The 27036-nt window shown below is 43.8% G+C and overlaps 1 protein-coding gene across 2 annotated transcripts in view; it reads left to right on the top strand.

The window, feature by feature from the left end:
• Sardh (Sarcosine dehydrogenase) overlaps positions 1–27036 on the top strand; it is a 187903-nt gene that overhangs the window by 34020 nt on the left and 126847 nt on the right. For both annotated transcript variants that reach the window (XM_075687072.1, XM_075687073.1), the window contains exons 8-11: positions 1908–2037; positions 16529–16706; positions 25538–25679; positions 25756–25839. In XM_075687072.1, the coding sequence (XP_075543187.1) occupies positions 1908–2037; positions 16529–16706; positions 25538–25679; positions 25756–25839 (534 nt within the window). The remainder of the gene's footprint in view (positions 1–1907; positions 2038–16528; positions 16707–25537; positions 25680–25755; positions 25840–27036) is intronic.

The following is a 27036-nucleotide window of genomic DNA, read 5'->3' as shown; positions in this document are numbered from 1 at the left end:
ATAAATAAATAATAAATAAACTGTTTTTATATAGGCTCAGTATTGAATGAAATGGGCTTTAATCCTTAGAAACAGACACACTGTGGTATATGGCTGCTAATGCATTGCTTTAGATTATTTTTATTATTGTTGTTCTTTTCGGGTTTTTCATTTGCAACCTGTCACGAGAAGCCTCAGCGAGCGAACGCTGTTGGTGCGCAGCAAAGCATGGTCGGAACGCGTGGAGTGATAACCTTTCTTGACAGAATTTCTTGCGTAGCTTCCACAGCGTTGGCTGCCATGTATGGAACAGAGTATAGTGTCTGTGGAAGCTGCCAGTGTGGCAGTTCAGTCAGCATGGGAATACAGTAAAACCTCACTGTAATACAGTTTAAGGGAGAGCTGCACTTACTTCATTATAACAATTATTACCCTGTTATAACGATTAAATTATAGTGCTAAGGTTATAATGTGTAGCCCTGACGGCTGACATTGGCCGCTAGGAAAGGCGGGTCTGTGCTGTTAGTAACCACTGGGTCAGCCAATGCAAAATTCTTCTGCCTACTGCCTGTAAGACCGTGAAATTGCTCTCTGCTGTGTCTTCGTGAGTGAGATGACATGATTACATTTCTTTTCTGCATTTTGATATCGTTTTTGAATATTTTCTGTTATCCATAGGTCTGCATCAAAATAAATGTCTTACTTTGCACCCATCACAATGTTATGTGAACATGAACCGTCTTGTGAACCACTATAAACTTAATTTTTTCACTGTAAAGCCAAACTAGAGTGGAACTGTTTTTTTTTCTAAACCTTAACAAAAATGCAGCTAAAAAGTTTCTGGTTTGATGCACTGGTTACTAACTTTTTGGCAGCTGTTCAGCATTTGAATGTTGATTCTATAAAGTCTGGCAAGTAATTCTGAACATGTTCAATATATGGTGCCTTTTGTGTACGTTGTCATTTTGTTATCCCCCCGCAGGGGGGTTTGCGTCAGCAGGCGTTTGGTGTGTTGCGACACTACATACCCGAGCACATGAGGGTTGGACTCTCCCGCATGTAGCCGTGCGCGGCTTAGCCGTGTCTGGTGAAAGGGGTATCCTGGGGGTTGAGCCGGGTGTTCGGACCATTAAGGCGCCCCGGCAGAGGCAACACACCCCTTTGGGCTCTGTTTCATGTAGACAGCACACCCAGACTGACCCACCTGAGAGAAACTTGAGTTTCTGGGAAACTGAGAAACTGAGTCTAAGTTTTTAGACTCAGAATAGGACACACATTTGGCACTCATAACTTTCTCATGACTAATAACGAGCCTCCAACCTGTGGTAGATGTGGTGACAGGCTGACTGTCCTCTACGTCTTCCTGGAGTGTGGGGATGCCAAAATAGACAGGAAAAAACATTTTCCTCTTGCATACCGCTATGGTGTCCCTCTTCATCCGGCTATGTTTCTTGGCAAAGAACCACTTTTTAAGACCAAAGCAGTGCTTGGTTTCTTGAATGATGTTGTCCTACATGTTATAAGCCCATTAAATTCATAGCGCATCCTCTTTCCAGAGGATGCCGCTATGATAGTTGTTTTGTATAGCACATGCCTCTAGGCCCTTGTGTTTCAAGGGCCCTGGCGAGGCACTAGTGCTTTGGCCAATTTTAGCATCTGACATATTTTGCATCATTCTTTCACAATGCATTTTAATGCTCATAGTACATGTCATTAGTCATTGCCATAATCTTATTACACATAGATTTTATGCATTTTACAACAACAATTTAGGTCCTTTTACAGCCACGTCACATCAACTTCACAGAACTCATCACTCCACTGCGAACTCATTAACACTGGCATGGCACTCTTTGGCCATGTCTGGCCCTTGCGCCACCAACCATCACACTTTCATTCATTTTGTTATGCTTCCTTCTTTTTTTCAGTTGCCCCAAGACTTTGCCTTTGGACTTTTTGATCTCGACTGGGATGTATTTGGGACTCACATAGAAAGTGGTATACACAGAGTTCCAGTGCTGGAGCATACAGGCATCAAATCGACTGTTTGCGGACCTGGTAAGGGCGTTTTTGATTGTACATGTGGCTCAGAACAACATGCTGTTGACCTATTTTGTTAATAATTACTTGAAAGAAACAAAGAAGTAGCACTTGGAGACTTAGCATAACAAAGCAAATAGAAGGGTGCTACTTCTCGCTTTCCCTTGTGGTGTTATAACCTTATTTTGCTTTTATTTAAATTGTAAATATTGTAAATAAGAAAACAGAAACAACGACCATTCATTGGGCCAGCTGTTATGTTCTGTCCTTCTTCATCTTTCTCGCACTCCCAGTGCCAGCACCTGAGCTCCGTTGCCGCTCTTCGTCATTACACTCGGCCATGCTGCAACTGGTGTACCCCTGGAAGATAAACACTTGGCGCCACTTTAGATTATTTGCCGATGGACTCGGTTCTTATTACGCAACACATGCATGGCAAAGTCATTCAGTTTTCTTTTGTCTGTGCCCTAGTCAGAAGCTGAAGACAGTACACGCCAAGTGTTCTCGCCCAGGCGTTCGGTAATAATAAAGGGTCCCTCATACTTTGTGCACAATTTCTTTGAAGAGGACGGTGTACTTCGTGACAACCACACCTTGTTGCCAATATTGTATTGCAGTGCCAGACGGCGGTGGTGGTCGTAAAGTACTGTTTTGGCACTTGTTGGGCACATACAATCCTCCTCGATGTCTCTGTTCCGACATTGCGGAAAAGCATCTGTCATGCAATGGAGCGTCCAAGTTTTAAAGGCATGTCCAAGCCGGATGTAGCGCCTACTTTTGGTAGTTGGCCGTACACAATCTCGTATGGGGATGTTCCTGTAGAGCTCTGCAACGTTGTGTTAATTGCGTATGCAGCCGTTTTGAAGATGCTCATCCCAGTCGGCTTCACCTGGCTTGTTGTTTTTATGATACGGTGCTAGTTGAGCTTGGATGGTCTGGTTTGACCTCTCTGTCAGAACGTTTGCTTGTGGATGGTAGGAGCTTGTGGCTGCGGAAAGTGGTTGAGCTGTTGGAAGTGAGCTTCTTAGGGAGTCCATGTCTCCATTCAAAGCGATCCCGTAGGAATCTTGTAACATAGCTGGCGGTAAGTGAAGGCAGGGCAGCGACCTCTATGAGCTTGAACAAGTAGTCCTCAGCGACTGTAATATATTGGTTACCTGCTGCCGTTGTTTGTAAAGGCCCAATGTGACATATTCCTACACTGTGGAAAATTGTCCCAGGAGGCATAATGGGTGTAAGGAATTCAGAATGACAGCCGGGACACCGTTTGTGTTGTTGGCACAGCTCACAGCTAGTGACATACGAATGCACATTCTTATCCGTTCTTGGCCACCAAAAATGTCTCTTATGCCTTTCGCAAAGTAGCTCGATGGCCAACTTGGCCTCCTTCGGGTGTGTCATGAATGGCACGCAAAATACTTGAGCACAAGGAGCTAGGAATGACCAGAAGGTAGCGTTTGTCTTGCTTATTGGCCCAGTGGCGACGATGCAACATACTGCCACGTAAAACAAATTTGACATTATGCCCTGTGTCTGTAAGGGAATTCATAAGAGACACCAAATCTTTGTCGATGCGTTGGGAATTCGAAATGTCTTGCTGGGAGAATGTGATCCAGCCTTCTCGGTTCTGTGGGGAGCCTTCCTAGGTTGGTTTTGCGATCGAGCGTCCGCAACCTGATTTTCTGATCCAGCACGACGACGAATGTCGTAAGTGTAGTCTTGTAGCTAAATGATCCATCCTGCAAACTTGTGTTTGAGGTATTGCTTTTGAAACATCCATGCAATAGCAGAATTATCCGTTACAACCGTGAATTGTTGGCTGAACAAGTAGTGACAGAATTTCTCGTCTATGTTCCAAATGACAGCCAGGTACTTCAGTTCGTTAGAGCGTTAATGGAGCTCCGCGTCCGAGAGTTTATGGCTGTCATAGGCAACAACGTTCTCACGGCTGTCTTGGTCACACTGAATCAAGACTGCCCCTACGCCATCCTGACTAGCATCGGTGTGCACTTCTATAGTCAAATCTTCCTTAAAGTGGCACAGAACAGGACTATGCATCAGCTGGTGTTTGAGGGTTGGAAAGGCTGTGTCCTGTGATGATCCCCATTGGAATCGAGCACCTTTATGAAGCAGGTCCATGAGTGGAACAGTATTTGACGCAAAGTTGGGGACAAATTTGCTCAAATACGATGCAATTCCGAGAAATATCTGCAGCTGTTTAATACAGATCGGTACGGGATAGTTGATTACAGCCTCTATTTGTTCAGGAAAGAGCTGTACACCCTCCTGAGGTATCTTATAACTGAGATGAGCTATTGTAGTCATTCCAAACTGGCATTTTTTGTGGTTGAGGCGTCATGTAACCTTTTCAGTATTTTGTCGAGATTTTTCAGATATTCCTCTTCCATTGCACCAATAACCAGGATGTTGTCGAGTTACACAATGCAGGCATGGTCTATCAGCTAACCCAGCACTATGTTCATGGCATGCTGGAATGTACTTGGGGCTGTTTGCAGTCCGAAAGGCATTCAGTTAAACTCGTACAAGCCAGAAAGTGTACTGAAAGCCATCTTGTACTTATCCTCTCCAGCCACATTGATCTACCAATACCCTGCTTTCAAATCTAGAGACGAAAAGAATCTTGCATTTCGTACAGTGTTAATAGCATCGTCAATACGTGGCAGCAGGTACGAGTTGGGTATGGTGTGTTTATTTAGCTCGCGGTAGTCCACACAAAATCGTAGATTGCCATCCTTTTTACGGACTAAAACTACAGGTGCAGCCACACACCACGGGCTGGAAGACGACCTGATGATGTTAGCGGCTAGCATTTCTTGTACTTGTTCGGCAATTACAGCCCTCTCTCCTTCAGCATATTGTCGCGACGGCACTGATACTGGTGGATGATTGTCAGTTGGTATTTGGTGTTCAAGCAAGCTAGCCCCTGGAAACTGTGCAGTAGTATCAGCAAAAAGCGATCCGTGCCTTTTGAGTATGGCTGAGAGTGTATACAGTGTTGTCAGCTCACCTTGGGAACCTTGAGCAAGGGTGTACTCAGAGCCACGGAGTGGAGGTTGATGCTGCTGCTGTCTGCGGTGAGCTGAACTTCACCAGAGAGGAGGTAGTCAGCTCCTTTATAGAATCATGTCAGTGGGCAGGTCCTCGAAGACGGGAACTGCAGGAAAAAAGTTGTTCCTGGCTTAGGTTTGGAGCTGCAGGTCCAGCACATCGACAAGCAATACTTTACCACCGAGGCTCCGCAGGGGTGCCTTGGTCCTGACTGGGGCATGGCATCGAAGCAGCGCCGTACGCTGGGCTCCAGTATCCACAAGAGCCGTAAGCTGCCCGATGCCGTTGACGTGGACCTGGACTGTTGGAAGCGGCCATATTTGGTATTGGATGGTTTCATGTTGCACTTGTGGGCAGTTCTTATAATCATGTTTGAAGTGCCCACACGAAAAGCATCCGTGTCGCAATGTAGCGGGCTCCTGTGGACAACCTGCAGCCACAGCACCAACTAGGAGTGTCCTGCAACTTCGCCGCCTGTCTCACGAAAGCCTTGATGTCATCCTGAGCTGTCTGCAGCGACAGGATGTCTGCGTGCATCGAGTCATGTATTCTGTCGACTACATACTGTCTGGCTGCCAGAGAGGTCCAGGCTATGTCTTAAGCTTGCAAGAGGCGTATTTTGTTGAAGATGTACGTTGTGATGTCTTCACTTCCGGCTTGTCGGTGCAACCGCATCTCCATGAACTGAGCGTCATAAGCACTCGGAAGTGCTGCAAATGCGGACTTCAGTGCCACGCTTCAAGTTGCCCACGAGGCATATTTGCTTCCTTGGAGGCAATGCTAGGCGTGAGCCCCTCCTCGGAGATGCCCTTCCACGATGGATTTCTTGACGAACTCTGGCCAAGAGTGTTTCAGGGCAACAGAGTCGACGGTGTAGACCCGGGTGGTAGGGCTGGCCTTAAAAGCCGTGAAACTGAAGAATTTAAATCTCAGAGAGTGATGTAAGTGTGGCGCACCTAATGCCGGAAGTAGAGCACCTTGCCATGGTGTTGAGCCGCTGTGTCAGCATGGACAAGGTCTGGGCAATTTCGGCGTTGAAGACCTCCCCAGGACCAGCCGTGGAGGCTTGGACGCCGTCCGCAGACAATGGTGGCTGTGAGTTCGGAAGTACTCGTCCGCTTCGAAGGGCCATGGACGTAAGCGGATTGAGGTCTTCTGATATTTCTGTTTCTCGTGACTGCGTCACTGTAAATAAGAGAACAGAAACAACACCTTATCACTGGGTTGGCTGTTCTATTCTGCCCTTCTTCCTCTTTCTTGCCCTCCCCACGCCAGAGGCCGAGCTCCATTGCCACTCTTCATCATTACAATATATACAGTATTTGTCATACAATTAACTTTTGTTATTGTACTTTTGGTAGTACATACCAAAGTTGTTCAATATATTTAAAAACGCGATCTATGAGTGATTTTAAAATCTTTGTCCAACTTCACCTTTATTCACTTGAATGAACTCTTGATGGTAGCTTAATTTAAGAAATGGAGCTGTACAAATGACCTTTCAAGATACATATTTTTATTTGCCTGCTCTTTCTTGACAAAAAAAAATAAACCTAATGTACACGATTAGTGGATGTCTTGTTTTCTGTTCATTTATGGCAGTCATGAAAATGGAAGTCTTTTCATGTAGCATTTATTGAAAAAGAAATAAACAATTAACCTGCTAGAAGCTGTAAACTAAAATAATAGCTACGCGGTGCGGACGGAGGCAAGAAGCTAAACATCTGTGCAAGAATTTTAGGGTAAAAGAAGAGAAGACAAACCATCAAGTGTATAAGTGTGCAAGTGGCTGTGGCATTGGTGCCTTAAGGGTTTTTTCTTCAGCACACGTGATTACCATGTCATATAATTTCAAACTACAATTACGAGAGAAACATGGCGTTGCAGTCAGTAAATCAGTGTGGGTAGAGCGGGTAATTGCATTAATTTTTATGTAATATGGCATGCCTTCCTTGAGGCAACAAGTTGTGGCTTCCTTATTATTCCTTCTAAGGTTTGGTTGTGTTGTGTACTGACCTTGCAGCATCCTTTTATTACAGTTGAGTGTTTGAAGTTCACAACTTAGGCACTGTATCACGCTATTTTAACCGCGTAACAAACCGTGACACTTGAGGATGCGTGTGTCCCTAAATTTAGATGATATACATACTACTTGGTTAGCAACTGTCACAATGGGTAATTGTTTTTGAGCTTCTAAACATATTATTTTTGTCTGTAATGTTCTGTGAACTGTCAAACAGTGACACCTAGAAACTATGTAAGTCTGATCATTTGTGTAGAAAAAATATTTGGCAAGAAATTTGCATCAAACACCACCTAAACATTCAAAGTCAGGCGAAAAAAAAGGTAGCCTAAAGGGACTAGAGGTTCCAATTTGGGGCAGGGCAATGCCACCTTTATGGGTTTGGTCCTGCTGTCCTTACTGGCACCACTGAAATGCAACATGGTGCTGGAAAGGCAGACCTCTAGCTGCAATGCCTTGGAGCTGTTACATTTGGCGGATTTGTCGAAGAGGGGAGGCTGGGGTCATTGTGATACTGACATCAAACAGCATTACACCGAGTCAATGAGGACACTGAAATGCTGAAAGATTCAGCATTCCTGACAAAAGGTGGGTCTTTCAGTGACGGCAAATTGCTAGGCTTTGCTGTAGGAATGATAGGGCGGAGGGTTTTGCAGAACTTCAGTGAAAGACGACAGCACCTAGAGTGGCTTTACCTTCTGGTGAGCTTGGGCCATTGACCTCTCCTCCCTCGTCAGTGAAACACTGGGTGTGGTATGCTTGCTTCCCCGTTCATCAGCTTGGGGGCGATGCATGTGCTTTGTGTCATCCTTCTCCTCTTCGGAGGCAGTGTGCTGCGCCAATACGAACCATCGAACTGGTTGATTGGGGCATTACCCGTTTCCCTAGCAAGTGGTTTAAGGAAGACGGAGTGCTTTTGAAAGACATCCTTAGTGTGTGGAGGGTGCTCTCGCAGAACAATGTAATAGCTCTGACATGTAGCTTCTGCGTGCTACAATGTACTGTGCTCCTGTCAGTATGAGTATGACCTTTCTCTGTAAATAAGTTTGCATTTCCTATGTAAATGAACCCCCCTGTTCCGTTCCTCCAAGCTCTTGACATCATCATCATCATCATCATCATCATCATCATCATCATCATCATCATCATCATCAGCCTAGTTACGCCCACTGCAGGGCAAAGGCCTCTCCCATACTTCTCCAACTACCCCGGTCATGTACTAATTGTGGCCATGTTGTCCCTGCAAACGTCTTAATGTCATCCGCCCACCTAACTTTCTGCCGCCCCCTGCTACGCATCCCTTCCCTTGGAATCCAGTCCGTAACCCTTAGTGACCATCGGTTATCTTCCCTCCTCATTACATGTCCGGCCCATGCCCATTTCTTTTTCTTGATTTCAACTAAGATGTCGTTTACCCGCGTTTGTTGCCTCACCCAATCTGCTCTTTTCTTATCCCTTAACGTTACACCCATCATTCTTCTTTCCATAGCTCGTTGCGTCGTCCTCAATTTCAGCAGAACCCTGTTCGTAAGCCTCCAGGTTTCTGCCCATATGTGAGTACTGGTAACACACAGCTGTTATACACTTTCCTTTTGAGGGATAGTGGCAACCTGCTGTTCATGATTTGAGAATGCCTGCCAAACGCACCCCAGCCCATTCTTATTCTTCTGATTATTTCAGTGTCATGATCCGGATCCGCGGTCACTACCTGTCCTAAGTAGATGTTCTCCTTTACCACTTCCAGTGCCTCGCTACCTATCGTAAACTGCTGTTCACTTCCGAGAGTGTTAAACATTAGTTTAACGCAGATAAATTTTTAGACCCACCCTTCTGCTTTGCCTCTCCAAGTCAGTGAGCATGCATTGCAATTGGTCTCCTGAGTTACTAAGCAAGGCAATATCATCAGCGAATCGCAAGTTGCTAAGGTATTCTCCATCAACTTTTATCCCCAATTCTTCCCACTCCAGGCCTCTGAATACCTCCTGTAAACATGCTGTGAATAGCATTGGAGATATCGTATCTCCCTGTCTGACGCCTTTCTTTATAGGGATTTTGTTGCTTTCTTTGTGGAGGACTACGGTGGCTGTGGAGCCGCTATAGATATCTTCCAGTATCTTTACATATGGCTCATCTACACCCTGATTCCATAATGCCTCCATGACTGCTGAGGTTTCGACTGAATCAAACGCTTTCTCGTAATCAATGAAAGCTATATATAAGGGTTGGTTATATTCTGCACATTTCTCTATCACTTGATTGATAGTGTGAATATGGTCTATTGTTGAGTAGCCTTTACGGAATCCTGCCTGGTCCTTTGGTTGACAGAAGTCTAAGGTGTTCCTGATTCTATTTGCGATTACCTTAGTAAATACTTTGTAGGCAATGGACAGTAAGCTGATCGGTCTATAATTTTTCAAGTCTTTGGCGTCCCCTTTCTTATGGATTAGGATTATGTTAGCGTTCTTCCAAGATTCCGGTACGCTCGAGGTTATGAGGCATTGCATATACAGGGTGGCCAGTTTCTCTAGAACAATCTGACCACCATACTTCAACAAATCTGCTGTTACCTGATCCTCCCCAGCTGCCTTCCCCCTTTGCATAGCTCCTAAGGGTTTCTTTACTTCTTCTGGCGTTACCTGTGGGATTTCGAATTCCTCTAGGCTATTCTCTCTTCCACTATCGTCGTGGGTGCCACTGGTACTGTATAAATCTCTATAGAACTCCTCAGCCACTTGAACTATCTCATCCATATTAGTAACGATATTGCCGGCTTTGTCTCTTAACGCACACATCTGATTCTTGCCTATTCCTAGTTTCTTCTTCACTGTTTTTAGGCTTCCTCCGTTCCTGAGAGCCTGTTCAATTCTATCCATATTATAGTTCCTGATGTCCGCTGTCTTACGCTTGTTGATTAACTTCGAAAGTTCTGCCAGTTCTATTCTAGCTGTAGGGTTAGAGGCTTTCATACATTGGCGTTTCTTGATCAGATCTTTCGTCTCCTGCGATAGCTTACTGGTTTCCTGTCTAACGGCGTTACCACCGACTTCTATTGCGCACTCCTTAATGATGCCCACGAGATACCCTCATATGCCCTCATATGCCCTCATATGCCCTCATGATGCCCTCATACCCATAGCTAAATAAGCAACCCTCGTCAGAAGGTTTGGATGACGGCATGGGCCCACTAAGCTTCCATGTGATGCCCCGGTAGTGTAGGCCAGCTACCCGTTTCGAGATGCACCATCGGCGTAGGCTAGAGCGTGACTCTGAATGTGATGCCAGACTCCGAGACCATGACACCCCCGAATCCAATAGAGCATACGCATCGACACTGAATGGCAGGTTATCTGGTTAAATCACCAAAATGATGTGTGAATGTATGTATGACTTGTAGTAAAGTCACATCAGGGTAAAGCAGGAATACACACAGGGCTCTCACATAAGAATAGAAATGAACCTGACAGTTACCAAACTAAGGATTTTTCATTGTTGCATTATGTGTGTGTGTGTGTATGTGTGTGTGCGTGTGTGTGTGTGCGTGTGCACGTGCGCGTGCGTGTGTGTGTGGGTGAGTGTGTGGGTGAGTGTGTGGGTGGGTGGGCGCGTGTGTGCGTACGTGCGTGCGTGTGTGGATGTATGTGTGTGTGGATGTGTGTGTGTGGATGAGAAGCACAACTTCGCAGTTATTTTTGGTTTATTTACCCAACAGTCAGGTCGGTGGACCAATCTTTTTCAAGGGATACAATAAATTGTCACAACAGTCTCTCTATATATTTAGGTAGAGAAAGAAAAACATGCAAAAAGAACAAAAGGACAGAAAGAGAGAGAGAAGAAAAAGGAAGTAAAGGCATGAGGGAGAGAGCCTAGGGCCTTTTACTCTTTTTTACTTTTACTTTCTTTCTTTTTCACCTTCTCTCTTTTTTTCTGTCTTTTCATCTTTTTTGCATGTTTTTCTTTCTCTACCTAACTATATAAAGACTTTTGTGGGAATTTACTGTATCCCTTGAAAAAGGTTGGTCCAGCGACCAAAACTGTTGGGTAAATAAACCAAAGATAACCACGAAGTTGTGGCCCTGATCTTCCTAAATATGTTTGGCCCATTGAAAACCCAGTTACCATATATATATATATATATATATATGTATATATATATATATATATATATATATATATATATATATATATATATATATATATATATATATATATATATATATATATAGTTTGTGTGTGTGTGTGCACACGTGCAAAACACTAAGCTTGAAAACTAAACTACACTGTTGTTACTAGCTTGTACACTGCAGCTGTCTGCGAACATTGGCTGCCATAAATCACTCTGTGCATAGCATTTCTTTCTTCCTTCCGCCCCCACCCATATTTCTTTTATTTTGCAGTCTAGGAACTCTGGTTCATTTAGGCTAAAGAAATCCATGTACTACCACTCATTCCTATGCTGTCATTAATGCCACATTTCCTTCTGATAATCTTAGCACAATACTGTGCACCACACGACAAATTGAAACCTTGACTGGTTCTGTGTTTGGTGAAGCTGATACGCTTTATGCTAACTGCCACCAATTCTTTTTTGTTCAAACGGTTTTTGACATTTCTTGGTTAAAGTAGCATGCTTTTATCATGTGCATAAATGTATGCCAATCTACTAGGGCTTTTGAATATAGTGAGCAAAGAATTGAATTAGCAGGTGAGGAATACACATGAAAGCCAGGTGTGCCACATAAACATTTTGCTTCATACCCACTGTAACTTTCTAAAAATGTAACTGGTTCTTTAATGCTTTGGTTAACGAGGCAACTGGTAATAAGGCTTCATAATTTTCTTATGTGTATGTAGCATGAAAAAAACAAGAGAACAGAGGATAAAACATGGCATGAGAGCTGTTTTAGTTTCTTTCTATTCTCAACCCTCAGAGGAATTTTTTTTTTTAACTGTCAGCTCTACTTTATGTGCAGGCAAAAAATTTGACTGAAGGACATGATTATAGTACTTCATTGAACTTGTTGGGTGAGAATCATTTTGAAGCTTGGCTTGTTTATCTTTACAGTTTTTTCTGGTTTATTGTCTGTAGGCTTCATGTAAGCCTGCAGTACCACAATTCATCATCATCATCCTCAACCTACTTTAAAAGTCCACTGCAGAACGAAGGCCTCTCCCTCCGATCTCCAACTACCCCTGTGCTGCGCTGATTCCATTGTGTGCCTGCGAATTTCCCAATTTCATCACCCCACATCGTCGAGTCGAGTCTTTTGCCATCCTTAACTGCGTTCCCCTTCTCTTGGCACCCATTCTGTAACCCTAATGGTCCACCTGTTATCTAACCTACGCATTACATGACCTGCCTGGTTCAATTTGTTTCTCTTAATGTCAATTAGAATATCGGCCATGCCCGTTTGCTCTCTGATCCACATCATTCTCTTCCTGTCTCTTAACGTTACGCCTATCATTCTTCGTTCCATTGCTCTTTGAGCTGTCCTTAACTTGTTTTCGAGCTTCTTTGTCAGTCTTCAAGTTTCTGTCTCATATGTTAACACCGGTAAATTGCACTGATTGTACACTTTTCTTTTTAGTGATAATGGTAAGCTTCCAGTAAAGATCTGAGTATGTCTGCCGTAAGCACTCCAACTCAATTTTATTCTTCTGTAAATTTCCTTCTCATGATCAGGCTCTCCTGTGAATAATTGACCTAGTTAAACGTTCTTCCACTGCTTTTACTATATCTTCGAAATTGCTGATATTACCCTGCTTATCTTTCAGTGCGTAAATCTTGGCTTGTCCTATGCCAGGTTTTCTTCTCACTGATTTCATGCTGCGTCCATTTGATACTGCTTACTGAGTCTTTCTTACGTTATAATATAGGATATCCTTTATTTTGTCCTTGTTGGTCAGTTTTGACAATTCCGTGAATTCTATCTGATCTCTTGAGTTGAACTGTGTCATTCTTTGTCGTTTCTTTATTAGGTCCTTTGTTACTTGGGAGAGCTTGCCTACTGGTTCCCTTGATGCATTGCCTCCCACTTCAATTGCTGCTTCTGGAGCCAGCCTAGTTACGGTTTCATTCATTACCTTTATGTCCTCATCTCTCTGTCCTAAGGCTGCATATTTGTTTGCAAGTACCAGCCTGAATTGGTCCGCTTTTATCCTTACTGCGCCTCTGTTGGCCTGTTTCTTGTTGGCCAATTTTACTCTTTCTCTCTTCAAATTGAGATGAATCCTAGACCTCACTAACCTACGATCACTGCACTTTAGCATTCCTGACACTTCTACATCCTGCACTATATATGCTGGGATCAGCAGAAAGTATGAAATCGATTTCATTCCTTGTTTCACCATTAGGGCTTTTCCAGGTCCACTTTTTGTTGCTACGCTTGCTGAAAAAGGTGTTCATTATTCTAAGCTTACTCCTTTCTGCGAATTCTACCAGCATCTCTCCCCTAGCATTCCTAGAATCCACGCTGTAGATGCCAATTGCTTGTTCACCTGCCTGCTTTTTTCCCACTTCTGTATTGAAGTCGCCCATTACTACAGTATGCTGTGTTTGCACTTTTCTCATCGCTAATTGAACATCTTCATAAAATTGATCTACTTCATCATGATCATGACTGGAGGTTTGAGCGTAGGCTTGTACCACCTTTAATCTATACCTCTTAATAAGTTTCATTATGACTACTGCTACCCTCTCACTAATGCTGTAGAATTCGTCTATGTTGCCCGATATGTCCTTATGTATTAGGAATCCTACCCTTTATAACTTCCTATCTGGGAGTCTTCTATGATAGCAGAGGATGTGGCTGTTAGTCAGCACTGTATAAGCCTCACCAGTTTTTCTAACCTCACAAAGGCCAATGATATCCCAAACAATGCCTCATAGTTCCTCAAAGAGTCCTGCTAAGTGAGCCTCAGTCGAAAGAGTTCGGTTGTAAAGGTTGCAAGGGTCAGTTTCCATTGGCGGCCTGTCCGGGTCCAGAGATTCTTAATTAGCACCCTCTGCTGTGTTGCAGATCTCACGGCCGCCTTGGTCAGGTGCTCCACAGCTGCTGGGGACTGAGGGCCATAAGTTAATTGTAGGAATCATGAGGAAGGTAGTGGCCAAATGCTGCACCAGAGAGGCCAGTTCCTGTTCTGGTGAGGGAGTGTCTTTGTTGAAGCTTAGTGGGCCTTCCTAATTGGATTAGTATAGGCCCACTGGTTCTCGGTGTTTTAGCTGGTGTCAGGTGCCACTCCAAGCCTGGAGATGTTTGACTACTGGAGGTGGTGAATTCAGATTTTAAAAAAAGAAAAAAAAAGAAAGACACTTGATGATTTCAACTCCTGGTAGCATACAAGTTAGCTGGGTCAGGTAACCGTGCAAGCTGTGAGGCTCTCTTATGGTGGAGAATTTCAGCCCAGAGGATCTTGCATGCCTAAAAACTTCCTTGAATTATCTGTAAAAGGTGTGTTTACGATGAGTAACACAATATATAATGATTTCTAAACGGTTCTGACCTCGCAGTTCTGGAATCTCACGTATGCAGCTGGCCGTGAACTCGGCTAGGAAAACAAGGCATTTTGACAACATCTGACAAACGAGAAGGGGCCAAAATAATGCTGGACATGGTTGCTTCTCTCACCCTTCTCTCACGGTGTACTTCCATCTTGTGCTGCGCCGAAGGCCGAGTTGTCAAGAGTGGATAAGCTGCACTGTCTTATACATATATGTATATATACATGGAAACTTTTGCTCACTAGTGAATCGGAAGACTCCAGCACTAGATCTTCTGCTACAAGGAGCCCATAATGCTTCTTGCATTTACAAAAATAAATAATAATAATAATGTGCACGATGTGCTCACTTCGACAATTGAGTTTTTCTAAATATATATGAGTGGACTATTCTAGAACTTGCATAACGTGACAGTGATATTTCAAACTTTGAAAAGTCAAAATGGCAGTCTTCATCTTACCTTTGTATTGCCATGCAACATACCACATTTGTTCATTTATCATGAAAGAATTTGATACAAATTGGTGGCATCATTGCTGCATTGCAAGAGTAGGGTTAGTTTTGTTACGAGTTAAGAGAAAGATAAGGAAAAAAAACTTTCCATGTTTGTCCGAATTTTTCATTGAATTGTGATGAGAGTGAATGAATATTATTTTAGAACCTTGTTTTGGCAATACTAAAACTATTTTGAGCCCATTAAAACACCTTCCAACAGTATTCTTGAGGTTATGTGGCATCATCTGAAGACACAGATGGAGACATGAGTTCACAAGCTTAGTTTATGTCAATAGCACATAGGCACTATATATTGCATGGATAAGCCAGATCACCTTGACTTCGATGGGAGTGTCACAAACCATTTGGGCAAGTCCATATTGTTTATCATATGGAATGCATTAATAAATTATGAGTACCACCAATAATCACTATTAAAATAGCATTTTGCTGGTGCTTACCACTATCACTAGATCAAAGAGGCTTCTCAACACAGCCGACATTGTACCCCTGAAATTAAAGAAACTGTTTTAAGTCCATAACATTACGTTTCATCAGGAGCTTGGAGGGACGGAAACACCAATTACGTAACTGTATGAAAGCTAAACAGCCTTTCTTTTCTTCTTTGTATGGTTTTACAGTGAGTCCTGCTTTGCATGGAACATGTTCATGCACAGCCTTAGTTGATAGGTTGTAGCTAGCATTAAAGGAATGGGAAATGGAGAGAAGTGGACAGGACAGAGCACTAGACTTCAACTTCTGTTTGTTTAATACTAGCTGCAGTCTCTTAGCAAAGGCAACCACACCAACTAAGCTACCTTTATTCCATAGTAACATAGATTGATTCATCGTTTTTTTTTTTTATTAGAAGGAGAAAAGAAGGTAGGAAATAAAGAGCTGCTGTCATCATAACTGCCTCACTCCTCCGTGGACACTTGAACTATCCTGTGGCGGTGAGAAAGTTGGAGGTGAAGAGAAAAGGGGAAAAATATATATAATGGACGTAGAGAAAACTGAGAAAGGGGAGAAGTGCAATGCATAAAATATACATGTAAAACAGGAATGCCTGTACAAGTGCAGTTTACATCACGGTGCTGCGCACTGTGACACTCGACCTCGCAGTACAGTTACGTGCGGCACCAGACCCGTTCTCCTCCAGGAACGTCGCCCGGCTTACATTGACCCTTTAGCGAGTTTGCGCAGTGCCCTCTGGAAAGGGCTCAGTTGCTGAGTCTGTTACAAGCCCCAAGTTCCCGAACGTAGGCAGGAGTCGCTGGCACGCAGCCATGTGCTCTGGGCAACTGAGCATGACATGCTCCAAGTGTTCATGTGCCGCAGAAGTTTCACTCAATATTGCGTTAATGTCACTAATTGCATGTTATTTATGAAGGACACAGCTGACAACTGTGGTGCTTGCCTTGCAGAGTCTTTTACGGCAGACCACAAGCCTCTCCTTGGTGAAGAGCCATCTCTTCGAGGCTTTTTCCATGGTTGTGGATTTAACAGCCTCGGCATGAACGGTGGGGGTGGATGTGGCAGGGAGCTAGCTGCATGGGTGTTGCAAGGAAGGCCCAACCTGGACATGTATGGTTATGACATCCGGTATGTGCTGCTTGAGCTCACTTGCAAAAGTAAAACATTGTGACTGCACTGCAAGAATTACTAATGAGAGAGTGAAGCAGGGGCTAGGTTTTGTACAGTTCTTTTTACATTTCATCACTTGCCTGCAGATGCCATCACGTGCTTCATATATGCCATGACATGGTGTTCTCGTCATTACGTTGTCATGATGTTGTTGTCATGGTGTTGTTGTTGTGCCGTTGTCGTCATCGTTGTTACATTGTCATCATTTTTTCTCATCATGCATGGTATCCACATTTTCGAGCACTGCAAGTTCATGTTGAGCGAGGAGTTTTTCAATGAAAATGTACCCAACTTTGTTGTGTGTGCTGTACTGGCACATTGTTGCTGAACGAGAACAGCATTCTTCTCAAACACAAATGAAAGCTTCACTTAAACCAGTTCTGATAGCATGTGGGATCTGCATATTTATTTTTAATTATGTGGAAATTTCCTTCTCGTGATTCAGGTACCCTGTTAATACAGTTCTGGCTTAGATATTTGACTTAAGTGTATAACTAAGAGTGAATATTATTCTTGCTGTGACTCTTGAGCAGGGTGTCTGTTGACAGTGTCCCTACAGAACAAAGCTTCCAAATCCTTAATAGACAGTTTTCTGCTTTTCTAACGGGGCTGTAGCATTGCATGGCTGTCAGCCCTTGCACGCTGTTTTAGATGGTGGCTTTATGGGTGCTGTCTTCCTGCATGAACAAGGGGGGAAAGGGGGAGAGAGTGAATGCAAGGTAACGCAATCAAGCGCACACCTGGGGGGAGGGGAGAGAGGGCCAGGGGGCAGCTTGCTGCAAATCTCCTTTCCTAATGCGTCCGTGGCTTTGCATGGCTGGCTTCACTTTGTATTGCTCATGTGGAGATATCATCAGCACAGCATGAAACCATACCTTTCATCACTGACTTTCAAATTCAACAAAATGAATTTTTTTTCTCATTGAAATTTGCCTTTTCCAATTGCATGATAATTCGGAAAACTCTGTGGCCCCTTTCATGTAAGGAAAATCTATCGGCGATTGTACTTATTTGCATGAAAGGTCAAATTTCAATATGACGGAATTTTAATATAATGAAGAAAATTGCTGATTTCACCGACTTCGCTATATCGAGGTTTAACTGTATATTGGGGGCGAGCTCCACCACTGGAAAAGCTGGCGCCACCGTCGGCGTGACGTGGCATGAGGGATCACGTGAACACAGCGGCCGCGTTGGCTGCTTCGGAAGTGCCGAAGTGAACTGAAAATGAAAGTCCCACCTGCGCTGCGGTTCTGATTAAGTGGTGAGGTTCTCCCGCCTTGGGGTATCTGCTTGACAGCATTTGAAAGCACTATAATAGGTAGTGGCTGCTTTTGGAGGCGTGCAACATGGCATGGCTACTGCTCGGTGCCGCAGTGCCAGACGTAGGCAACGGAGCCCGGTGTCAGCCTTATTCACACGTAGCCGCAGGACAAGAAGCTGCATGAAGCTTGGCTCGCAAAACTTAGAACCGGCAGATGGCCATTGGCTGCAACTTGGGTATGCAGCAAGCACAGGCACGAGGAATATTTCTGCTACGGCGCCGGGACTGCGATGTTTGGTGAGCAGCAGAAAACGCCCACTGAGACGCTCGCCCACGCCCGCTGGCCGGCTAATATCATGACGGTTTAGTCTATGAACTTGTTGGTGCTAGATACTGGCAAGTTCACTGGAACAGAAAGGGAGCGGTAAGATGCACGTTAAAAGAAGGCACGGCACATGGACATGTTCGAGCTATGAATTAACGCACTGGATTATGAAAAAGAAGCAGAGGGAAATCGCACGCTGAGAAGATCGATAAACATACAGTGTGACGCAACTTGATAAATAATATCGAAATGTCCAAGAATTTAGAAGACAAAAAAAGATTAAATTGTCACGACAACACATCACAGTTGCTGTAGGTGTCGAAGTGTATATAACAAAATTATTTTTGAACAGTTCTGATAGCGTCCACGCAACAATGGTTGCTAGTGTACTGTTAAATGCTCATATGCTGCGACCTAAAGCTCACGGCACGGTGCGAAAACGCGCTCACAGCGAAAGCAAAACATTGTGCACGGACATGCATGCAGACGCGCAGTCGGTCGCTGCGAACCCGTGCGATCGCTGCATTGAGGCTTTATTCTGTTATACTCCATTTGGTTATACAGACAGCCCACTATAAGAACATATTTCACATAGTTTACGCTCAGCGTTTGCCTACCTTTCAGGCAAGAAGCCGGTTCGGGAGATTCCATCGCGGCGACTACGCACAGTGGCGTTCACTGTATGTATTTGGCAAAGCGATAGCATCTGTGAACAATTCTGTGCTTTCAGTTTGCCCAAGATTATTATATCGGCAGTCAAAAACTTCCCTCGTTTTGAGAGTACTTGCATAAATATAAATGTCCAGGAGGGCTGCCGCGGGGTGTTTTTATTGAGCACCGTAAGCGAAACCTACGAGGAGCGCGCTGCGTGATCCGTCATATTACGCAAGGGAGGCGCTTTTGACAGATGGCGACTCTGCAAGTCCTCGCCCCCAATACCACCTCAGTTTGCTAACCTCACTAAGCCCTATGACATCCTAGTAACAACTGATACTAATGCCTTCAGGACCTCTGCTAAGCTAACCTTACATGGTGAGTTTTGTGTGTTGAACATTGCCAGGTTCAGTTTGCACACAATTGTGGTGTTGTAGTAACATGGAGTTGAGGTAGAGCATGGGGTTTTTGTGCTAAAGGTCTTATGTTTATACAGTCAAACCCTCTTATAACGATACTGGTTTTAACACTATATTGGCGATAACAATAAGCAGCCGATGCACTGTCAACTATCATGTGTGTTCTATGATAAAACGAACTGCTTAATACAATGCTCCTATGCATGTTTCCTTTATAACAATTAAATCTGGCTAGCGGGTGTGTGTGCCAAAAGAAAAAAAAGAATGCAAAATCCTCGGGAGGGAGGGATGCGAGCCAGCTTCATCACACTCACCTTTATGTCGTGCACCCCGCCATGGCACGATTTATTGCATTGTTGGCCTTACATGCCCCTCTCCCATCTATCTTCTACCCTCACGCCATCATTGGAGGGGTGGAAGGGAGACAGGAGAGGCAATGAAAGTGTGCTGTATGGGTTGCATGGCACAAATGCGGGTGTGGCGAAGTGGCTTCCGTTTTTTTTCCCTCCTGGATTTCGCATTCCTTTTCCTTTCACCACAAACACACAGTAGCCAGATTCAATTGTTATAGCCAGTAATGCGGCATGGGCACATTGTACTGAGCGGTTTATTTTACCATAGAATACACACTAAAGTTCACAGTGCCAGGGCTGCTTATTGTTACTTCCAAGTATTGCTAAACCCGGTAATGCTATAAGTGGGTTCAACTGTACTTCTCTCTATCTAATTAAAATGTTTGGATGTTCGTCCCTTCTGATTTTTTCATGCAACCCTGTTTAAGAATTATGGGCTATAACAATGGAATTTTCTTGGCACTTGAGTATTGCTATAAGTGGGTTTGACTGTATCTCATACAAGTTACTACATTTGGCTTCGTGTAGTGCTTGAATACGTTCCCTTAAATGGAAAAGAGGATGAAAGCCAGTGGGCAGTACTATACCTGGCAACAACTTTCTATGGCACTGATGGCAAGGTTACTAGGGCAGAGCTTCTGCACATGTATCAGATCCATTGGTTTTAGTTTTGACACCTTTAGTGCCGCCTTGCTGAAAAAAAAGGCTTTTAGCAAAAAAATAACATAAACATAGTACTGGCACATGTAATGCGAACGATGTGGGTTCGGTCACCACCTGCGGCAAGTTATCTTTGCGCCCACTCTCATTTCTCTTTAGCTGATTATTTCCACATTTCAATTAAACATAACACTTTACTTCCCCTATGCTTTCTCTGGCTTTGTTGTCTGTTACGTTGTGTGATTGTGACCAATGGAAAATCGAGCCCTTCGGATCTTTCTATTCTTCTCGCTAATTGCAGTGAGAGCCTCGAATTTGGGAATCTTGATACCGTGAGGTGCTGGTACTATAACGTGGGTTTATTGGCCAGCTGCTGGCTCCTAAGCTCATGTACTACGTGACACCTGCAGTTAAAAGGGTGTTCCATGTCCACTGCCTTAACCCTGAGTGGGCTAGAGCGTACTAGATAGGAAGATTTGTCCAGCAAGGGCTCTGTGCTAGGGCATTGTTTATTAGAGTGTTGGTGGCACCACTGTCACCTTCACCTGAATGGCGCCCTGCTGCCAGTGTGCTGGCCGGACGCTTATTGTGTCAGGGACCATACCACGGTTGCTTAGAGCTTGAACAGGCATTTCAGTCTGCTGTATCTAGTATTGCTACTCGGTGCAAAACAGTCATTCATTCACCAGGGTTTACTCATCCTTCCAAATTACCAGAGAAAATGTTCATGCATATATGTCAGGCAGACAGCACTGTTGAGTGGAAGTGACTATCATTCTGCCTGCACCGTATAGAATAGTCACTCACCTGAAAGGTACACAACGTGGCGGAAAAATTTATTTCATTTCCCAAAAGCATGTTGTAAAGAAAGTGGAGAAAAAACTATGAACAAAACCAAAAAGACCGTGCACCAAGAAGACAACAGCATATCAAGCAGACGACGGCAACTCGCCCTGTGAACTCAGCGCAGCCAATGGGTGCAGCCGAAACAACCGGAGCTTCAGGATAAGTAACTAATTGCAACGGCAGCACGTCCACAATGTCAGCGCGCAATGTCAGCGTTTTTTGCTTCACTCTTAGAGCTTGCTGCAGCATCCGCTGGATGCACTCCCCCATTCTAGTACACTCTAGTGGCGCTGGCTAGCCCTCCCGCGGTAATTTTGTACATTAATATCCAAGAAAGTAACCAGAAGTGGCATTGCGGTAGTTTAAAGGGCTCCTCAGCAGGCTCCGTTGTAAATTTCGGTTATACACTGGAAGCTGTAAAATGCTGTCTAAGGAGTAGTTTACCAAAATAATTTTTCAAATAGATTCATTATAGGAGGAGATCAATTAAACTGTCTTGTTGCCATGCTGCCAGGAGGCGAGTGTCACTGCCAACAGACTCTCTCCTCTCCCTCTGCCTCTAGTAGCGTTCCCAAGTAGTCTTCCTTCCCTGCTTTGTGCCCTACCGGAGCCTAGGGACACACTGTAGTGTCAAGCCCTGCCTCTTTTTTTTCCCCTTTGCTTCCTTTTTTGCTGCATTACACCTTCAGCATTGGATGATTAGTCATGGTGAGTGACAAAACACACACTGTGAAGTGGCTTTTGTTTGTGTGACCGTGACTCTCTGGCTGGGAGGGGACTTCCTTGAGAGGGAAGGCACGCAGCTTTTGGTTTGAAGTTTGAGCTCTTTTCGCGGGCGTGCAGCGCCGTAATATTTTGCCAGCACGATCGTCAGCATGTCATGTATGCACTATGCTTGTTTGCTTAAAATGGCCAAACCTGGTGAGGGGCCCATTTAATTGGTAAAGCACAACACACATAATTCTGAAATGTGGGTTTGGTCCACACCTACAGCAAGTTATCTTTTTGTCCACTTTCATTTTCCTTTTAATGATTATTCTACATTTTAATTCAACGAAGCAGTTAACTGCCCCTATGCTTTCTCTGGCTTCATTGTCTGTCGCTTGAAATAATTGTGACTGAAAAAAGAAATTGAGCTCCTCAAATCTCCCTGTTCTCACTTCTTCCTACTGTAACATGCAAAATAAAGCAATGAACAGCAAGAAAAATCGGGTATAGGCTGTATCAGGGATGTAGCCACAGCGAGGTGCGTGAAATGTCTTGTGTAACTGCAGATGTTGTGGACTGCAGATGGTGAATGGGCACTAGGGTACAGAAATTGCTTACTAACCAAAGACAAAAGTTGCATTTATTCACATATTGATACATGCATATTGCGTGTTTTTTGTGGGCACCCCGACGAAGATGATGAACTTGAGCTGCTGAGCACAAGGTTGCGGGATCGAATCCCGACCACGGCGGCCGCATTTCGATGGGGGCGCAATGCGAAAACACCCGTCTACTTAGATTTAGGTGCACATTAAAGAACCCCAGGTGGTCGCAATTTCCGGAGTCCTCCACTACGGCGTGCCTCATAATCAGAAAGTGGTTTTGACATGTAAAACCACACAATTTAATTTTTTTTTAAACATGACGAACGCTCTCTGGCTCTCGAGCTGTCGGCTGAACTGGCCAGCGCTGCAGTTATCCTTTGTAAATATACTATGTAAATAGTCTCCAGTTCTTAATCTTTAGTTTGCATAATATTTTGGTGGAGGGTGCCGTTCCCCATCCTCACCACAGAGTGCTGCAGCGGCTGCACTGTCCTGCTTTCCGCCATGGCTCCCGGTGACAACACCTCGTCTGCTTCTACTCCTGCGACCCCGACAACAACGTCTGTTACGGTTACCAATCCCCGCGATCCTGGCATATTCTCCAGCCAAGATAATGTCGACGTTGAGGACTGGCTCAGCCTGTGTGAGCATGTTAGCCGAAGCAACCGCTGGGACCCTACCATTATGCTAGCGAATGTCCTATTCTACTTGGGCGGAACTCCTTGTGTCTGGTTCTGGACACATGAGCACAAGATCCGTAGCTGGGATGCTTTCAAGGAGAAGCTCAGCGACCTCTTTGGAAATCCCACTGGTCGGCAGCTGGCTGCCAGAAAAGAGTTTGCTACCTGAGTTCAGTCTTCTACTAAATCATATGTCTTGTACATACAAGACGTGCTCGCTCTTTGCCGGAAAGTCGACGTAACAATATTAGAAAGCTTACATGCAAAACCTAAGTTACGCCTAGCAGAGGTCTTAAGGTCTAAATTTGCAATCATGCTCGCACACTATTCATGGCAGACTCGTTTTACAGAGAGCATTTGAGGACTGGGTAAAGAAATTACCTCCCTACTGGTGATGCCTGAGACTGCCCTGCGGTGCTCGAACCCTCCACACTTGATTGGGGTTTCTGCGCTTGTCTTAATCTCCTGCGTTTGCACTCCCTATGGAGAGGGACACATTCTGCCATAGTCAGAGGGGTTGAATATCTCTCAATCTTCCTGCCTGAGATTCTTCACACCATTTCTGGACCATGTGTATTGAATGCAGGGAGGGCATAGCCAAGCAAGCGTTAAATTTCTACAACAATTTGCACACTTGTAGGCCTTTTAACTCCTGATTAGCATGAGTTTGAGTTTGATAAATTGTACCTACAATGGCATAGTGGACTCTTTCAAACGTGACCATTCCTGCTTGGATGGACAAATATACTGCCGAGCTATGCCTCTCTGTAGCATGAGGCTAAATTTAGCTCTGATTGCATCATGCATGGCACAACAAAGCCGTCATTTGTGCGCACGACACATGCCTCATCGAGTAGTGGCTTCTTTCCTCTTTACAATGATGCCACATAAGGCGTGTGGGTAGTACGGTTGCAAAGATATACACAGTAATGTTATAACACGTTTTTGTTACGTGTGGTTTTAGCAAGCGACCCTCCTCTGACCAATCTTAAAGACGTTTCAGGTTAAAAAGAGAAATGTTACTCTATAAATTTCTGTTCAACTGTGTTGAGACAAAATGTCAACTTGTATATTTAAACAACCAATCTTTTCTGGCTCATTGTTTTCATGGTGACACATCCCTTCCAAGCCTACAGATGATAGAAAACTCATGATTTAGACTGCCTGTAGGGGAAGTTTTCTTTAAAGAGAGTCCTCTTGGTCCTCTTTGTGGACCATTTTCCAGACGTTAACTGCTGCCCAATGAGCACGTGGCACAGATGCATGTTTTATTCTTGTGTTATTCACTCTTTTTTTGTTTTTCTCTCTCATCTTATCCATTATTTCCACTTCCCTTTTAACCTCTCTCTTATTCTTCACACACTATCCTTTATCCTTTATCCTTTATCCTTTTGGAGCCGGCAGGCATTGTGCCCCTACTGGTGGCTGTTTCCAGCTTGCTCTCTTTCTTTCTCCCCTCTCTATTTTTTTTTTATGTGTACAAACCTAATAATGATAACAATCTGCATGTTATTACGTCATGAACCTCGTGGTAAGGAGCGCAACTATTTGCATATTATTACGTCATGAACCTCGTGGTAAGGAGCGCAACTATTTGCATACAAATGTACCACCAAGGACAAACAGTCAAGGAGATCAATGTATGTTAAAGAAAGTAAAGAAACCAACAGACACAACCTTGTACAGCACTAGTTGTTACCTGATGTGTATATGTGCCATAGCTATTACAGTCATATGCTGATACCAGTTATTTAGAAAACACTCAAACTTGAAAAGTTTATGGTCAATATTCAGAAGGATGACACAACAGTCAGCTGTAATTTACTTTGTTGAACTCTCTTGAGAAATCAAAGAATAGCCAACCTGTAAATTATTTTTTAGAGTAGTGTGCAAAAAGTTTGTAACGAGGAGTAGCTGTGTTTCACAAGTGCAGACTTGTGTATGAAATCGGTAGTAACCTAAGAATTTTGCTGTCAGTGCTTTCGTCATTGGCAAGTATTGCAGTGGTGTTTTGATAAGAAGGAGCACTAACTTTACAACATTAGAAATATATTGGTGCTAATGTGGGCTGGTATAATGCATGTTTAGTGTAATAATTATTGAAACATTCCATGACACTTAGACAGCGCAGTACGTATTTTCTGCAAATTGAAACATAATCTATTTGCACAATATCTTTTTCTATAGCAGCTTGTAAGCACTAAATTTTTAAATTTTATTTATTTGATGAGGTGTTCACCCATAAACTAACCAAGTTTATTGCTTTCATTTAAAGGCGCTTTTCCCCTTCACTGACCAAAAACAACCAGTGGATTCGAGAACGAAGTCATGAGTCATATGTCAAGAACTATTCCATTGTCTATCCGAATGATGAACCTCTTGCCTCAAGAAACATGCGGAAAGATCCCTTGCATGAGGTGATGTATCATTTACAATCTGATATAGTTTCCCATGTCTATTGACCTTTTCTAAAGGCTTCCCTCGATTTTTCAGCTTCTTTCCCAGGCAGGCTGTGTGTTCCAAGAGCGACTGGGTTGGGAACGACCTGGTTGGTTTGCTAAAGATAGCCCTGCACCTGTGAGACTGTTTTCTTCCTTTCTTCGCATTTAGATTATATACTGGAACTCTTCAGTTTGGCTTGCAAAACACAAAATAATGTTCAAGTGTGGTTAATGCAACTGTAGTTAAATTTAGGGCTGCTTATAATTATTATTGGTGCGGTGGCTTGGGGGTGTAAATACTACGTTATTTCTCTTTAAATGTAACACCTTGTGTATTCTTTACTCACCCCCTATCTTGGCACATGATGGCAATAGTTGCAGAATTATGTTTGCAACTTGAAGCCAGAATAGAAAATTGCGCTCTGCACGTGCATGTGGGACTTAAGTTGCATACCCAAGCTACAGAAGAATCTGACTTTTTGTAGGGGAGTGGGGGCAGGTTATCATGTTCGAGTAACTTCTGGGAGCAGCTGCACACTTGTCAGCAAAATTTGGAGACCCATATACCCTAACCGCCACAGTGGGCTATGACGTTGTACTGCTGGGCTCAAGGTCAGTGGTTCGGTCCCGGCCGTGGTGGCCAGATTTCTGTGTGGGCAAGATGCACTAACATTTGTATACTTGGGTTTCAGTGCATGTTAAAGAACTCCAGATGGCCAAAATTAATCCAGAGCCCTCCACTACAGCGTCCCTCATTCCCTCACGAGTCATAACCCACTGTGCAGCTTTTGCATGTTAAACGCCATAATTCTAAATCTTCTTAGCTTTTTCTTTTTTTATGCTAGCTGTCTGGCGCCTGTAGCGCTCAGTGAATTTATGCACTCTTTGAAGAAAGCATTCAAGAATGTTGCCGCTTCAATGCATGTTGTAGCTATGTACATATAGTTTGCTAGAGTATTGTTTTTAACATTTTAAGGGCACACCAAAGGGCAATACTCAGTCCACTAGGGTTGAGGATTGGGCGAGTTGGTATTGCATGCTAAAACTAGTACAGCGCAATAAAGTAGTAATGAAGCAATGAAGTCAGTGCTCTGTTCCTTTATCTGGCCGGTGCGGCTTGTTTCTTCCTTTCTATGCTGCGCTGTGCCAGTTTTACAGTACTCAGTCAATTTAGACTTTTAAATTATTCTCTCATAACTACATTCATTTGGCTGAAAAAGGTTAAATATTACTGGAGAAAATGTACGACAACCTTCACATGCTTGAATTTCATGCTAAGACTTTAGTGCTGGAACGTTAGTGCAACATCATTGATTTCAAAGTATTGTTTTCT

This window comes from Dermacentor variabilis, chromosome 1 (assembly GCF_050947875.1).
Source record: "Dermacentor variabilis isolate Ectoservices chromosome 1, ASM5094787v1, whole genome shotgun sequence".
Lineage (NCBI taxonomy): Eukaryota > Metazoa > Arthropoda > Arachnida > Ixodida > Ixodidae > Dermacentor > Dermacentor variabilis.
Note: the sequence above shows the minus strand (reverse complement) of the source record. Positions and strands in the feature narration are given on the sequence as shown.